The sequence below is a fragment of the Triturus cristatus genome, chromosome 2_2 (genome assembly GCF_964204655.1).
Source record: "Triturus cristatus chromosome 2_2, aTriCri1.1, whole genome shotgun sequence".
Taxonomy (NCBI): Eukaryota; Metazoa; Chordata; class Amphibia; order Caudata; family Salamandridae; genus Triturus; species Triturus cristatus.
The window spans coordinates 959,767,863-959,784,663 of record NC_140582.1 but is presented as its reverse complement, the minus strand read 5'-3'; the positions used below and the strand labels follow the sequence as shown (position 1 = coordinate 959,784,663).

General features: G+C 48.3%; 1 protein-coding gene across 2 annotated transcripts in view; it reads left to right on the top strand.

Annotated features, from left to right (window-relative positions):
* NCAPG (non-SMC condensin I complex subunit G) overlaps positions 1-16,801 on the top strand; it is a 460,352-nt gene that overhangs the window by 342,026 nt on the left and 101,525 nt on the right. For both annotated transcript variants that reach the window (XM_085642367.1, XM_085642366.1), the window contains one exon: positions 10,024-10,165. In XM_085642367.1, the coding sequence (XP_085498493.1) occupies positions 10,024-10,165 (142 nt within the window). The remainder of the gene's footprint in view (positions 1-10,023; positions 10,166-16,801) is intronic.

Genomic DNA, 16,801 nt, shown 5'->3' with positions numbered 1-16,801 from the left:
GCTTCAGGACCGTGGTAAAATGTGGTGCCCCCTAGTGGGGCTGGTGTTCTCCCCGCTATTCGAGGATGACCTATGCTGCTGGTCCCTAGTGCGGAACCAGTGTGGAGTCTCCACCTCAAAGGATGGAGTCTAATACTTCATAGGGGGATTGGAGAGTCCCAATCACTGTAGGGGACACTTGGTGTGTTGATCGGTCATTACCGTCTCACCTTATTTTGCTCCATCACATCTGAATCTCAAGATTCTACTCATATTGCCCACATGCACCCACCACATACGGCGTCCTCAGATCTGAAGAACTCCGCTAAAGTAGCCACCAGGCCCATCAGACATTGCAGCGCCGATCTGACGAGGAGGGCCCTATGATGAAGCATGACACCCTAACAGGTGTGTGAGGGCATCACAATCTGAGATTCAGATCTCCCTGCGACACATACTCCGGCCAGATAGCACCTACTAGTGTATCTGCCAGACAGAGGAACTACCTCCTTTCTGTGATATGTCCTTTTGATGTACACATGGGGTAAAGGAGGGTGGTGTGCGTGGCCTCCTGCATATCTCTCTTCAGAAGTATTTTCTGTTAATGATCATTGGTGGGCGCTAGAGTTCCTGATTGGCAACTGCTTTGGGTCACTGCCTTTGACTGGGTTTTCCTACTCCTGCTCTGCAAACGTTGTGTTCCTTGGCTCTGTCTCGAGTATTGTTGGCCCGGAGCCTGCCTGTTTAGGGGAATGCAGTATGTTCTGTTCAGACTGAACTGCGTGGTGCTCTTTCTGGTCTGCCTGATGCCTTCCGAAAGTGGAGCCGAGCGGTTAGACCAGGTTCCCCGTGTTATGCGCCCAGGTCGCCCCAATTTTGCTGTTTGGGAATTCAGTGCAGATCTCCTAGCTTATATCCTTTTGTGACTTTGGGCTTTTTGGGGCTGCTTCCAGCAACACTGATCTAAACCCTTCCATTGCTGTGGGCTGTCTGGGTAGCTCTGAGATTATGAAAGAAGTAGGAGGCCCTCCGTTTAGATCTGAGCGTTTGAGCTTCGGTTGGCTACTTCTCACAGGAGCCTTCTTAATTTGAGATGTAGCTGTATTCCCATTTCCGTTGTCTTTTATTTATCCTGTGCTCCTCTACCGGATTTGGGGGTGGGTGGGTGGGGGAGGGAGGAAGGTCCTCCTTGTCATTATCCGGCAGAGGGTCTTTGGTGTGAGTATTGGCTGAGCCAGGCTTAGAGGCCGGTTGTGTGTGTTGGCGGGAGAAGATTGGATAAAAGGTTGTTGGATTCTCTGTGGTTTTCTGATTGCGCCCTTTCCTTCTCTGTTGGCGTAGCTGTTTGGTGTTAAGATTCGAGGCATATGTTCCATCTTGGGGCACTGTCGTCGAATCTTTGTGCCTTCCTGGCAACCAAGCAGATTCCTTGGTGTTGGGTCCTATCTGCTGATTATGGTGTTGCAGCTTCCCACTGTTCGAATTTGTCTGATGCCCATTGACCTACCCTGATGCTGTAAGACTGCCGCTAGGGGGCTTGTTTACAGGTCCGGTTGTTGCAGTTCTCAACTCCTTTAGCAAGTTTTTTAGCATTGAGGGAAGAGTAGAAAGTGTGTCAACTATATAGCTGCAACCACAATTGAGTTGAGCCTCTGATTGCGCTCTCTTTATTAAGCCGTTAAGGACCCCAATTCTCATCAATGCCTGCGGTGAACAGTACCAAGGTGTTTAAAAGTGAGAGCTGGATATCTATCTTTTCCGACTGATATTGGAGCGCTTCAACGGCCAGTTGTATGGTGTTTAAGAGGGAGGCCCAGGTGCTGCTGGCTTGCTCTTTAGGGTTCACCCCCTCTTGAGTTTTTGTTCGCCTCCCTAGCCATTTGGCTGGGGATTTGGGAGTGCAGTTGAGGATCCTTTGCCAGGGTAGAGCTCTGTTGCTGATCAGGTGAATAGGCAGCAAGCATTTCCTCCCATTCTTGTGTGTTCAAGTAGGAGAGGGTTCCCTTTTCCCCCTCTTGATGGATCAGGTCAGCAGACCATCCTCTTTCTTCGGATGGTCTAAGTGGGAGAAATGGTGACCAAGGTTGTGCAGGTGGTGACGCTAGGGTTGATTGTGCCTGCAGGCCGAAGCTGTGCTGCATGAGTAGTGTTCCTGCATGTCAATAGTTGATTGAGACCGCTTTCAAGACCTTGTTCTACGTGCCAGCCCCTCTCAATACATGTCGTACCTATGGCGCTGTTCTCCTTTTGTTACTGGATAGGGCTGACCTCTGGGGCACATTCTGAATTACATTCTGAAGCACATTCTAGTTGGTTAGACTGCGTGTTCCTTTTATGGCAGAGTTCCTCTTCTGTGAATCCCGGTGGGCAAACTGCCTTTGGGGCTAGGCGCGTGTGAAGTGATTTCCCCGGCCCTCCCCCCCCTCCCATTTCTAGGGCCAGAGATTTAGCCTGTTAAGTGATGATTTTGATTCCGATCCTGAGCAGTTGAACGCCCAGGGCTTCTTTTGAACCTTGGTGTACTAGTACTTGTAAATTGATCGGGCTCCGGGTTCCTTGAAGCTTTACAAGACTTGAAGGGAGCTGATTTTTATTCGCTATGCTAGCATTTGGAGTCTCCATCTGACTGGGGCAAGAAGAGTGAGGAGGGCTGTGATTGCTACAAGTCTCTGATGCCATTGGGCCCATTGAAGAGATGAGCATACTTGTCATTAGGTTGTTAATTGGTTGTAGGCTGGCCAGCTCCTCAGCACTTGAGCAAGCCTTCTTTTGAGACTGTGCAGTTGATTGGGTTGGCTCGATTATTAGGGGAAGCAGAGGGGACTGCAGACCTTTAAGGGTGGCATTGCTTGAGTAGATTGCAGAGCCTGCATCAGTGAGAAAGCTACATTTTGTGTAGATTTTCGGTTGGGTTGCGTTGATTAGACCACTTGACGGGCCCTGTCTTTTGGTACAGGGTCTGTTGCAATTAGTACAGAACCGGCGCTGGGCTGAGCAGGAAGGCATGTTTTTTTGTCTTTTCCCTTTCTTCGCCCCTGGCCTTGGGGGAATGGCCGCTCTGGTTTTCCCTGACCTCATCTGCGACCTCCCGCGGGTAGACTGCTGGTAGGGCTAGAAATGGTGGCTGCGGGCTCCGGGCCTAATGTTTAATTGTGGTTAGTAAAGTTATGAGGTTTGACGCCCCGGGGTCAGTTTGCCTTCAATTACGCAGTCAAGCATCCGCGTCACTTCTGAGCAAAGAATCGGGCTCACAGTTGTGGGGAAGCGGCAGTCAAAGGCCCCAAGGGGGGCTAAAAATCTGTGCTATATCAGCGAGAAACCTATTTGCCTGCTCCAGTCTCTGCAAATATCTGCTTGGCTGACTGAGAACTCATACGGTTCCAAGGTGTCTCTCACAACTGTGTTTTTTCAGCTGAAGCTGGAGTGTCCAGCTGAAGTGTCGGTGGGCTTTTGAAAAATTAATTGGGTGGGAGGAGAAGGTGCTTCTCGTAGTTGAGGGAGGTGCGGAGGGGGGGCCCCCGAGCAGGAACACTCTGGATCGCCGCAAGCCCCACCCAGCCTGGCCGGGGCGCTTCTGCGGAAGATCCGGTCTCGCGCTCTGCGACGGCGAGTACGCCGCTGCGCTCCGTTCCCTACCAGGTCCCTAGGCCTTGGGTCCTTGACGTTAGACGCCTTCCTCCTCGGCCGTTTCACACCGAACTGCTCTGGGTTCGACTTCCTCTCCGCTTCCGGCTTTCGTATAGCCATTATCTTTGGATTCTGAATATTCTTTTTTAGAGTATAAACCATGCTCAGGTTGTCATGTTCTGGTGATGTTCTAACTGTAGTAACCTCCGCCTCTGCTCCTTGCTCTTCTCTCTCCTCAGTTTCTCTCCTAGCTCAGCTCAGCCCTGCTGCCCCCTCCCACTGGCTGTACACGAACTGCGGACCTGTCCTTATCCCTCAGGGGGTCGCAACCAGTCTCCCCCACTCCTCCAGTCTAGCCAAGGGAGTACGGGCTGCCGGAGGGCTAATTAGCATCAGACAGGTGGCGGGAGGCTCCAGGCAGGCACAGTGCGGCACGCTAACTGGCAGCTGTGGTGACGTCGTACTCCACGTTCTGCTCTGTTGTGCTTCGCCGCTCTGATCCCCGGTACCTCGGGACGAATAACAGGCCAGCCAAGCTCAACTAACTTTGTGGCCATGCCCGGTCATGGACACTGCCACCAAGCCACTGCTTTCCTGCTTGCTCCTCTTCCTGGTCCGCATACTTCCGATTCTGCGCTCTGAAGATCTGTTTTTTACCGCAGAGACTCTTCCTCTGCTCTGAAACAAATTCACGTAAGCTCCATCTCTCATCTGCTGCAACAATCAATAATAGAGCTATAGGCTTAATTGATTAATTGGGATAGGTTATGTCAGATCCCAAAGGACTGACTTGTTTATTATGAAACGTTATGACTGAGGTAGTATGCCTGGCTTATCTGTTGTGCAAACCATTTATTAAGACAAATAGGTCTTTATTTGTGGATGGGTATTACAGTGTAGATGGGTAAATTGTTACATGGAATGAAGGTTTGCACTGTGATTAACCTTGCTAGAACTTAGGAGGGCCTGGCATGTTTAATTGTCTGCCAAGCTCTTGTAATAAAAAAAAGAAAATGTATATAAAGGACATACATTCCTAGCCATGCATATGCACACCCGTCTAGAGGGGATATGGGTCTGCCTTGGTCGATTTGAGTGTCATTTACACTGTGATGCCACCCATGACAGCATGGAGCAGTGGATCATGCCACTTCATCCGTTGGCCCGAATGCCCTGTGAGTGATGTGAAGCCTGAAATCAAGTTTGCTTCAGTGGCAGGAAAGGTGGGTTAGTCCATTAGTTTCCCTTTTTTGCTTTTTACAGGTCACCTTTAATTACTTTCCTTCTCCTGGCCTGATCACTTGCCACTTTAGTTTCCAGTGCACCACATCTCATGTGGTCACTGCTTCAAAGCTGGGTGGCTATCATGGAATGGTATTGTCTGTGTATCATTGCAAGATCTCCCCCACATTTAGAAGCCTTGTTTTGGCCATCATGGATCACCACAACAATATGCTATGCACAATACCATTGCAAGATGGCCACCTAGTGTGACGTTTACTGATCTGCCACTTTTAGTTGTGTTGTGCATAGTGAACCATAATTTTACTGCTCCAAGATAGCCAACACTTTGCTTTTAATCATAGCAACCTTGTTGAAACTTTAAAATAACACTACACTAGCTACAATATCATTGCAAGATGACTGACCGCTAACATGTTTGATTTGATTTAGATTTTTTTGTAAACATATGCTGGCTGTGTTTAGGCAGAGGCATGTTTTCATCTTTTTGCTTTCAGTTCGTATGTGCTTGTTAAGTGTGTGTGTGTTTTATTGTGAATATTAAGTGGGTGAATGCAAGAATGAGACACTGTGGATGAATGGATGCATGAGTGACACAGTGCATTTATAATGACATCTGATAGACGTTTAGCCGCAGATTTCTTACCGTAAAATTATCCCCGGGCATCAGATTGGATCTGCAAATGTTTTTTAAGCAGTAGCCCTGTGTGTCAGTAGTTGGCGTATTTCAGCTCCGCCTGTCGTCGTCCTTGCCGGAAGTAACAGGCACGGTGCCTGTTTAGGCGCTACCCCAGCGGGCTGAGGTTAGTTCTTTCCTTTCTGCGCCAGTCACCACAGATCCGGAGAGAGCTACCTAGTCAGTCTTTTTGTCTGTGCTTTTTCAAGGTTTTGGTGATGGTTTTTTGAGAGTTCTTCTCTTGGTGTGAAAGGGATGCCTACCAGGAAGGCCGGCTTCAAGCCTTGCGGCACCTGTCATCGACAGATTTCGGTGGCATACCCACATCTTGTATGTCTTTGGTTCATGAAACGCGACCAACAGGATCTGCGTTGATTGTCGCACCATGCACCCCAAGGCCTTGAGGGAGTAGTCCTTCAAGCTCCCCACAGCCCTACGTGCAACTGTCTTGATCGCAGAGTCCAAGATTCTTGTTACATTCGAAGTCATTGGGCCACTCGGGTAAGCCCCACAAAAGGAAGAGGTCTTCAACTTCACCTAGTCTGTCACTGTCTTCAGACTAGACAAGGCAGTGTCTGCATTCGTTGGCAGGCTCCCCATTTAAGCCTAGGCAGACTCTGCACCTTCTCGAGTTTCGGAGAGCCGGAGCGACCATCGCTTAACTTAAGGAGTTTTCTGAGGCGATGCACTTAATATTTAAATGACAAGTTCCTACTGGTGGTCCTCTGGGACCCATTAGTTCGGGAGGGGCCCCTACCGGTTCCACGCTGGCGGCTCTGGCTCCATTCGGGCCCCTTGGATCTACAGAAGGATCTGTACTGGTCGTACCACATCTACCTTCCCTGGCGCCGCTCACGGCGCCATCCACATTCTGATCCCAGACTCTGGTACCGACTAGAGCCATGCCTTCCAGGCTGAAACCTGAGCTCTATTTCTATAGGCTAGGACTCCGAAAGAACTGTGAGGGATTGCCGGACCCTGAAGAGTAGCAGCCCTTGTACCAACATAGACGGGTGTGAGGACAATTCTCCAGATACTGGCATACTTTCTCCTACTGTGGCTTCAGAGGTGGGAGCATCGTTTGCAATGGTGGTGAAAGAGTGGCCGAGGTCCTAGACCTTAGCCTATCCTAAGTGGCAGTCAAGAAGAACGTCTTGACAGAGGTGCTTCACCTGGGAGCGACCCCCTCAGAACCGCTTCTCCCATTTAATGAAACCTTTTCAGACATCCTGCTTGTGAGTTGGTCCAAGCCCAGCACAGGGCCTCCTGTGAACATGTTAATTGCCTGCCACCACCGCCCTCCCCAGTGGACTCCAGTTTCCTCACATAACACCCTATCCCAGAGAGCTCGGTTGTCCAAGCCTCCACTTCTTGTGTAAATCCTGGCGCGTTCCCCAGTGCCCTACCGGACAGAAAATCCAAGAGGCTGGTCACCGTAGTAAAAAATGGTTTCTTCCACCAGCCTGGCACTGTGGTCCGTGAAGAGCATGTGTCTCTTGGGCTGTTACTCCAAGCATTATGCTATACGGTTGCGTTGATGCTGCCCATGATTCCAGAGGAGGCCCGGGCCACACTTTCCCAAGCTGTTGCTGACTGAAGAGATAAAGCAAATTTCACAATCCGATGTGGACTGGATACCACCGACTCGCTGGGCAGATCGGTTTCCTCGATGGTGGGTCTACTGTGACACGCCTGCCTGAGAACTGGATTTTCAGGGGATGTCCAAGCATTATTTATTGACATGCCCTTTGATGGCTTCTGTCTCTTTGGTGATAAGGCGGAATCAGGGCATAGGTGTACCCTAGGCCTCCCAGGGGCTGCAGCATGTATTATGCCACCCCTGGTCTGGCCTTCCAATCGGACACAACTGGCTGATCACTCAGCTGGGGCAAGGTCGTGTAAACACCCCTTGGTTAGATATAGTATGCCTATATCTGCCCTTATATATAGACACATGTGTACCTATCAGTCACTCCTATGGCAGGCCTTAACAATCCTGGAGGCAGAGTGCTTGGTAACATGTGAGATGGTGCTCTAGCATGAGCTGAGCCTGTCTGCAGCTTTCGGAACCATGTCCTTATAGCTGTTCTATGATATAGCCTACCATATACTCTTAAAGTGCCTTATAATCTTAAACGGTTATGGTAACTATGGTTTGGCTTTATCAAAACATGTCGTGTAAGGTGTCTAACACTTTGGAATAATACCCCCATACCATTTCTGGTGATGAGGATATTATTCCTCCCTTCTAGAGGGAGAGACATGTTAAAATCCTACTTTGCTGTTTAACTCTAACCAAAGCCTCAGCATCACAAAATGGATGCTGCTGCCACAGACACGAGTCTGACCCCCTGCTGCTGGGAGTGATCCTGGCAAGGGAGGCTTGGACAATAGGTTTCCTGCTTGGGGAGGTGCTAGCACCTCCCCAGACAGCCTTTAGTGTATTGGGGCAGGGTGGGCTGAAAGGAATGAGACATGCCTGGGGCACACAAGGTGTTCCTTGCATTGTCCAGTTCAAACCGGCGCTGGGGCACTCCAGCCCCAGCTCTGGCGCGAAACTGGACAAAGGGAAGTGGGTGTAACCACCCCCTCCCAGGTCCCACCCATAAGGCGTGACCTAGCAGGTATCCCAGCCCCCCAGATTAGTATAAGAGTGGGAGTTGGGCCTCAAGACTTTAGATTATCCTGAACCTGCAAAACTGAACAGAAACTCTGGACCTTCGACATTCGACGAAAGAAGAAGACTGAAGAATCTCCCTTGTAGCCAAGGAGTGGCTACCCTGTGCAAACAGGCACCATCAAGAGACTACCCTTTGCTTTGCCCACGTTCTACGAGGAACCGACTGCAGAGCCTGACCAGAGCCTTGACTTCCAGACTTCTCCGACCCTGATCCACATCGACAGCAAAGCTGAGATCCGTGGAGGCGACGAGCGACGTGGGACCGGCTACCTGGAAAAAGTGGCTAGTAACTTAAAGCGCAGCTTCTGAGGTACCCTCGAAGTTGTGCACCGGGGATTGAGAAGCCCCAACCCCAAGCACCATCTGCACCGAAGATCAGCCCCCCACACTCCACGAGTCCTGCGTGGGGCCCTTCAGCATTTTCCTGCTTGCCGCGTCTGTCCGGTTGCTTGCCCGCTGGCTAGTGGCCTTTGTGACGACGCACCCTGAAATCTCCTGCGCTGGTTTGGCTCCTCCAGACTGGCTCCCGCTTCTCTGCAAAGAAGAAGCACCCCAGACCTTCCTGGTCTGCACCAGAAGCAAGTCCTTCGTTCTCCGTGGGTTCCGCTTGCCAAGGCTTGGTGAGTCCTAGTCCAACTTCGACGCCGCTGACAGCAAGAGCCTTCGTGGGACAGCTCGCCTCCTGGTCCTGGTCGTCCTCGACGCTTCCTGGTCCTCCTGGCTGCAGCGACAAGCTTCACCTTCACCTGCAATCTTCACGACATCGCCTGGTTCCTTCCTGGTTCCACGTGGTCACTGGCTAGTGACCTTGACTCTGTCCCTTCTGCTTGCAGGTTTCTTCTCTTCTTGATCCCAGCCTTGGGATCCACCGGACACTCTTCACTGACTGCCTGTCAGCATCTTTCTTCAGGCATCCATAGGAGTCGACGACGAAAACGACGCATCTTCACCCCTATGCACCCGCAGCCTGTGGGCTAGGTAACTTGGGTACTCCGGTGCTCATCAGGATAGTGACTATCCTAGTGTCTAGTTTTCAAGTCTCAACTTCCTAGCTACTCCGGAAGTGTCCTAAATCTACCGTTTTCTAAACTGTACTATTGCTATTGACTTTTACGCATTACGCGTGAGTGTTTCCACTCTGCACACGAATCCCGTGGGCCCCCCACTTCCTAACTAACGCTAGTGTAGTGTAGCCCCAGCGATTCCCTAGGCCTATTCTGTTTCCGTGACAGTGGTTCTTATACCACTTACTTAGTATATGGTTTGCGTGGCCCCTAGGGCCTAACTGTATTACTTACCTGTGTGACTTAATGTATGCTTAAATAAGACTGTGTTGTACTTACCTCTAATCTCATAAAGAGTGCTGAGGGTTTGACTAGAATAAATACACTTTATTTTATATATATATCTGTTGTGGTGTCCTTTCATTTGGTATTCAAGGGATTATATATGGTATCACAGCTGGCTTCACATGCCATTCAGAGTTTAGCCTAAGACTGCTCTTGTCCATGCTACCACTAGGATAGCTGGTCTATAAGGTTGACTTTACAACCAATCACCATAAGGGTATTTGGACTGATATAAGGTGTACACTAGAACTAGTGACATCATACATCAGGCCAACTTCTCACACCAAAGGTAAGTAACTTGTTCATCAAGTGCCTAAACTCACCAGTGACTGAAGAGGCTCCTTGTTATAAGCCAGATCTAATGGCATTAGGTGCGACATGCTTGCGATCTCAAGAAGCTTTAAGGATCCAGCTATACAATCTATAAGACAGTAATGCTCAAGCTCTGTTTACTTTATTCTTTTGTGCAGGAGGTTAAAGATAAAACTTGTCAACGGGCCATTGAGAAAATTAAGGTACAGCTCAGCAAAGGTAACTGCCTAAATAAAAACCAGATTGAAACCGCAGAGATGGAGACCACAACATCTGAGCAAGTTGAACAAAATGGAGAAGGTAACATTGCTAAAAATATTTTTAGTATACTGATTTAAAATGCCTTTAACAAAGAGAAAAAACATTTTTAGACATACTTTTTCCTGCTGCTTATTTTACCTTATGAAATATGCACATGTTTAAGACTTGACCCATTAAACATGTTTTTTTAAATATTTTTATTTAGGACAGTACAAATAAAACATAGTCTGAGTTGGTAACAATCATTGTGAAATTGTTTATTTCATATTTGCTAGTAGAGTGGGCAGAGAACATCAAAGAAAGTGTGCCATCCTCAACGATAGTTGGTAGGCTGTTCCATCAGGTTGAACCATCCGTAACGGCCGGGGCACATCAATTCTTATACTTGCCTCCAGTTTCCCAATTCATCCCTTAACTTTGGATCAGTTTGAACAGCAATTATTGGTATCTTGTTGGCTCTCGACCACTCGCTCATATCCTTGATTCAAATAACAAGCACTGGACCTCTTGCTTGCATTCAATATATTGCAATGTGTCTTTGATAGGCGATACACTGTATAAAATAAAATGTTTACTAAATGCAGCCGTCCAAAATGCTTCCTTCAGCAGTTTGTCAAAGGATGAGGTACTCTCCCTCAGGGATCATAGGACTTCTTTCCTTTACTATTTTGTGTGCAGAAAACTGCTCCTATTAACCATTGTTGTGTCTGCCACCTGGAGTAATGAGCATAATTCCTCTGTGAGGCTAAGAATTGAAAGGGAGGAGGGGTTTCAATGCCATTCTGATGTCATAGCAACATAGTTGTTGGTGTGACATGCTGCAAGTGCAAAATATATCCCGGAGGAGACCACTGACTCGGTGCAAAAATCAAAATGACCCTGCCTAAAGACCATTCTTTGAGAGTTATGTTCAAAACCTCAAGTGTCATTTTGTTCATAGAGGATCGATGGGTAAGCAAGAACCTTTCCAAGTAAACCTCCTTATGCAAACTGTTCATGCTACTTTGTAAGAACATCCTACCAACAAGCCACCAAGAAAGTAGAATGTTGATCCACTTCATTGGAAGCAAATAAACATAACGTGGCTATCAGAACCCTGTTCATAGGGCCAGGGGGCAATCAGGAGCTACTGCACCCCACCGTGGGGGGTTAAGGTCTTTTACTTCTGATGCCCCGGAGCTTGACCCACTATGGGTCCTGAGCGACTGAGCCAAGTATTCCCTCAGCACTTGACTCTCGGGAATAGCGTAGTGTTAGCAGTCCAATGCTCCTTCAAGGGGAGGTGGATACAGGGGGGTGACCTCAGGCCTACAACTCCAAATACGTGGTGTAGCATCAATAAACTATTGTCCAGCCAAATATTCATTTTTATGGTGAGCGTATTTTATTTTCGTGCCAACAACATAAAGAGAAACGCATTCACAAACAGCTACACAGCCCCCTGATATCAGAGCTCTTGTGTTTCATAGGCCATTCTCTGTCCCACTCCCTCCTCGTTCTAGTGCTGTGTGGTTATTCCTTATTCACTTTAGGCAACATCCATGGCAACCCCCACTAGAAGACTGCTTCTCAAGAGTCCACTCTGACTCTATATCATTGTCAAAAGTGTTTCAGCACCACAGCGCTATTGAGCAAGCAACTTCCTAACCCTGGGGCTGACTGGCCCAAATTCAGACTTACATTCAGGATTGGAGCATCCGGGTTTCTCAAATGCATCCCCTCTTCGGGTGCTGTGGTGATAGTGGCTGGTTCAGTTGAGTTCACTACACACAGATGGGTTATACTCAATGATTCCAGAGTTCTCAGCGCATGCTCTAGGAGCGACCAGAGGTTCCCTGCCGCTCCTCCTAGCAAGGTGAGTCTTTGGTCTGTCCCAAAATGCGGGTCAAGGGGGTGGGGGATGTTACGAAGTTCTTGATACTGATCTCTTGTTCAAGTGTAGGTGTGTGGGGTTTTCTACAGTGCCTCACTCCGTCTGTGATGCTATTGGTCGGATCACACTGCTTGCTAGTCCCAGTGGCCTCTCTCTCTGGCACAAGGGGTCACCGTACCTCCACTGTACACTGGCACTGACCCAATCGACTCGGCAGATGCCTGCACGGTGATCCCTCCTGGCAATCGGGGTCGCTGATCCCTTACTGCATACAAGCTCCAGCCAGATTGGCACAGCGATATCCACGGCAGACCTCCTCTACGATACGGAGATAACTGACTTTGTCATGCACATGGGCAACAACCCGATTGGTGCAACAGCAGTTTCCTCGCACCTCGCTCAGGGAACCCACTCAACAGAATTCCCCACTGGCCTCTCTCCCACCAATGCTCTTCTCTTGCTCACAGGGCTCACTAGTCTTGGCAATCAGGCAGGTGCTGGTGCTCCAGGGCAGGAGGTCTTAGATTCCCTGGTTGATATCCCCTCGCACAGCAGGGAAACTAGCAGGCCCTGGTCCCCACTCCTGGTCAGAGGCAGAGGTTTTGCAGAACTTCTCCTCCTTGCACAGCCCAACTGGGTTCTTGGCAGCTTTGGGGTTTTCAAGCTCCCCTTATATTCCATTTCCAGATACCAAATGCGATTTAGAGTCTGAGTTGTTGAAGTTTATACTAGTGGTCCGCTTCCTTTTGCAGGGCCCACTCCTCTGCACTTTCTTCCTCTTGAAAGCAGTCTGTCACAACAGGAGTGACTCCACAGCTGACAGCCCAATACAGGTCATAGGAGTAACTGGAATTCATACGTGGATGTCTGCCACAGTGATGTTTATGAAAAGGTAAGCCTTGGGCCCCAGTCCTGCTTTTGATTCTCTTATCAGCCCCATCTCCTTCCAGAGATGTGCCCAGGCCACTTCCTTGTGAACCTCTGTCTGAATCAAAAAGCACCCTTTTGAAGTGTATGGGGGAAGCCTGGCTCTCCCTTCTCCAGTGTGTCCTACCTAGCTCACGGAAATGCAGCAATACACATCTGTCAGTATGTTCATTTAACCAGCATGCACTGTGCACTAGTGCATTATCCCTGTATTGTACCCTTCCCAGACTCACACCCAGCGCAGATGCACCACTCATACGCTGCACAGCACTCCACTTTAAACCGATGTAGGCCAAGGGGTCAGTTAAGCACAAAGCAGCGGAACTTTGAATGAGTGAGCCTGTAGGCCTCACTCCAGTGACACAAGTGAAAGTGGACCTCTTCGCTCCTACTGATCACTCACTGTATGCTGCCACCACTGCGCATGTGCTCCTTAATTCCTCGTAAAAGCAGTTGTCTTTCACTACTATGAACGCCTCTTGGTCCAAGAAGATCGAAGTCTGTGACACAGGCCTATGTAATAGGGCACACGCAAGATCCGTGTTTGCTTAGGACAACACAAATCCGCATTTGAGATGAATGAACTCATTTAGAAAGAATACTAATACCCAAAGGAGTCTTTGCAGTAGACTGAGGATAAGTAAGAACAGTGCACAAAGAAAACCGCATTAAGAAGGCTTTCAACGTCTTCCTAAATGTTATATATTAAGATTAAAATGTTATACTTAGTAATGGAGCATTCCACCATTTCGGGCAATCCAAGAGACATTTTTTCTGCCCATCTGTGGTTCTTTACCCTTGGAATAACATTTTTGTTCTCTGAGGAGCACAAGTTTTGCTTAGGTAGATAGCAATGGAATTTTGCTTTCAAATGGGCTAGTCCACAGGTATGCAAGGCCTTGTAAGTGATGTACAGCATTGTTAAAATAATTTGCTTCCTAAAGGGGAGCCAGTGTAACTTCAGTAGTTCCTGCGACACCATTTTAAATTTCGGTTAATTAAGAATAAGGTGTGCTGCTGCAGTCTGAACCGTCTGAACCTTATTTATACTTCTGCTGCTTGATAAGGTAAAGTGCGTTGCAATAATCAATGTGAGAGGAACTCCGTGCTAGTAACACCTGTTACTGATTTGAGATCGGAATAGAGGGGAAACACTTTCTAAGTGTTTGAATTATATGGAAACCTGCTTAGGTAGTCTTGTTGATGTGTGCGGAGAATGTCAGTTTGTCATTAAATATCACCCCGGGGATTCTTGCTGCTTTGGTGGCGGGTAGCAGAACTCCTAATACACTTGGCCACCATCTGGGCGTCCAAAAAGATATCATCTTGCCAAAGAGGATTACTTTTTTTTCACAATTAGTTTGAGGCAGTTTTTTGTCATCTAAAGTCCTAATTCATGTATACAATTCTGAAAGTTGGTAGCAACCTTCTGCTAATTACTGGAAATGGAAACTATAATTTGGTTGTCATCGATGAGGGATACGACGGAGAATCCAAAATATCGACAAAGATGAAAGATGAGTAAAGAGGGAAACGTAAAGACTGAACAGAGTGGGACCAGGGATTGAAAGATTTTGTAGTAAAGTTGTTCATACCAACCGTTTGAGACCTGTCCAATAAGATGGATATAAGAAGTTGTAAGGCCTTATCCCTTATCCTTACCTCTATTGGGGGACCGAGAAATTTGCGGTGTCAAACACTGCTGAAAGATCCAACATAACCATGGCTGCCCTTCCACCTCCGTCCACTATCGTTCTAATGTCCTCTGTCGCTGCAACAAATGCAGATTCTGTACAGTGATTGCCCCTAAAGCTAAACTGTGAAGCATCCAGAAGATCATGATCATCTAGATGTCTCACCAGTTCAGATCCAGACATCAGTAAAGTTGTGGCACTCAGGACAGGGGTGCACATCCATTACAATGTATAGGTCATTCCCATGCCAACACTGGCATAAAAGAGAATGATGACCCCTTCAAATTAGTAACAGACTAGCCTTGAGATCACACCAGGTACCAATCCCAACAATTTGTATATGATACAAAATCAGTATATTTGTCATATTTTGCAGCTTTTCCATCTTCATCTCGAGTAGCAAGGCTTGGAATTTCACCAAAGGGCTCTGAATTCTATCTTTGAGGTGCTATATGCACTTTCAGCATCATTTCCTTTATTAACACATGCTGAGGTTGCTAAGTGACTGACATTTTCACTTTTGACTTGGATTAATTATATATTGTTGTGGGAATGTGCCTCTTTTTTACATGGTCAACCCCACATTTTGCTTGGTATCTGATACAATTTTGACAGAAGTGCTCTGGGTTTCTACTAACCTGGTCCCCAGTGAAGATCATTCCCTAAACTGTACAATTGGCAATACCTTTAGCACCCCCTGTAAGTTCCTAATAATTGGTACCCCTGGTACCTATGGCAAGGAGGCTAAAAAGGGCCTCTAAGGGCTGTAACATGCCTTGTGTTACCCTAAGGGACACCTCACCTAAGTCATGCAGACTTCTGTTGCAGGCTGTGTCTTGATGCAGATAAGTGAAAACACGACATGGCACACACCCGTGTGTGCCATGTCTGCAGACATTGAATGCAGCATAGGTAAGCCACCACTACAGGGTGCACTATACTACATGTGAGTGCATATCTGCATGAACAAATATGCCCCTGTGATGGGAGTTAATTCTTAGATATCACAAGTGTGGAGGGAAGCCATTTTAAGGACATGTGCTTGACACTGGTAAAAATGAGTTCCCCAGCTACATGATCGCTTCAGTGAAATCTATAGTATTTGGTATCAAACAGCTGGTATTAATAAACTCACACTGATTCCAGTGGTGGATCTTTTAATACATGTACTAAGAGGGCACCTTAGATGTGCTCCCTGAAAACCTACCAGCCTCGAGTGCTGGCTGACTGGTGTCGACCAGCCTGCCACCACAGACTGACTGGTTTCTGACCTCCTGCAGGTGGGAGCCTATGCTCTCACAGGGCAAAAACAGTGTCTGCTCTGGCCGGAGGTTTTCTCCCCTCCTCCAAGCAGGATGGCTAAGTTATCCGCATATCAAAGCAGGAGGCTTCAAAGGCTTCTGCCACCTTTGATATGTGACCACAGCTTCCCCAGACTTGGGAAGTCCAAACTCCCTCCCCTGGGCCCATTTGGCACCAGGACAGGTGGGAAATTCTATATGCAGGGAGGTGTAGTGCACAATCAAGCCAGTCACACCCCTAAGGTGAGCTGCCTGATAACCCCCTCCCCCTGCCGATACCCATCCCAACCCCCTCCCCCGCCTCACCTACTTATGAAAATGTCACCATCTTGGTGATGGCAGAATTAGGAACTCTGGGACAGGGTTATGCCCACTTCCCACAGGAAGTGGGCATATAGGGGATGTAGTGACCCCAAGGGTAAGTAGCCCATTGGCTACCACTTTTCACTCCCCTTAACAACCCTAAATCTAGTATTTTGGAGAGCCCCTCGCACCAGGAAAGCAAATTCTGTTGACCTACGAAGAAGGAGGACCCTGAAGAGCCGCGAAGAGCAAGAACTGATGAGCAGTAACCCTGCTGGTCGGCCTGCTGTCTCCGACAGATAAACCAAAAACGACTCGTCCGGCGGCTGCTCTGCCTCCTAAAGCCTGGGAGAACTTCCCTGCAGGCACCCAAAAAGAACTGTGATGAGACTGGACTGCGAAAATCCCACACCGGAAAGCCTCACTGCACCCATCCTAGCCCGAGTCAAAGTGGGCCAACGAGGTCCTGAGACACTCCAGAGCCGAACCTCACCTTAGGTTTGCCTGGACTAGACTCCCAGTAGCTGCCTGGAGCCTCTTTGTGCAGGCACCTTCAACCACGAGTGTCTCCTGCAGC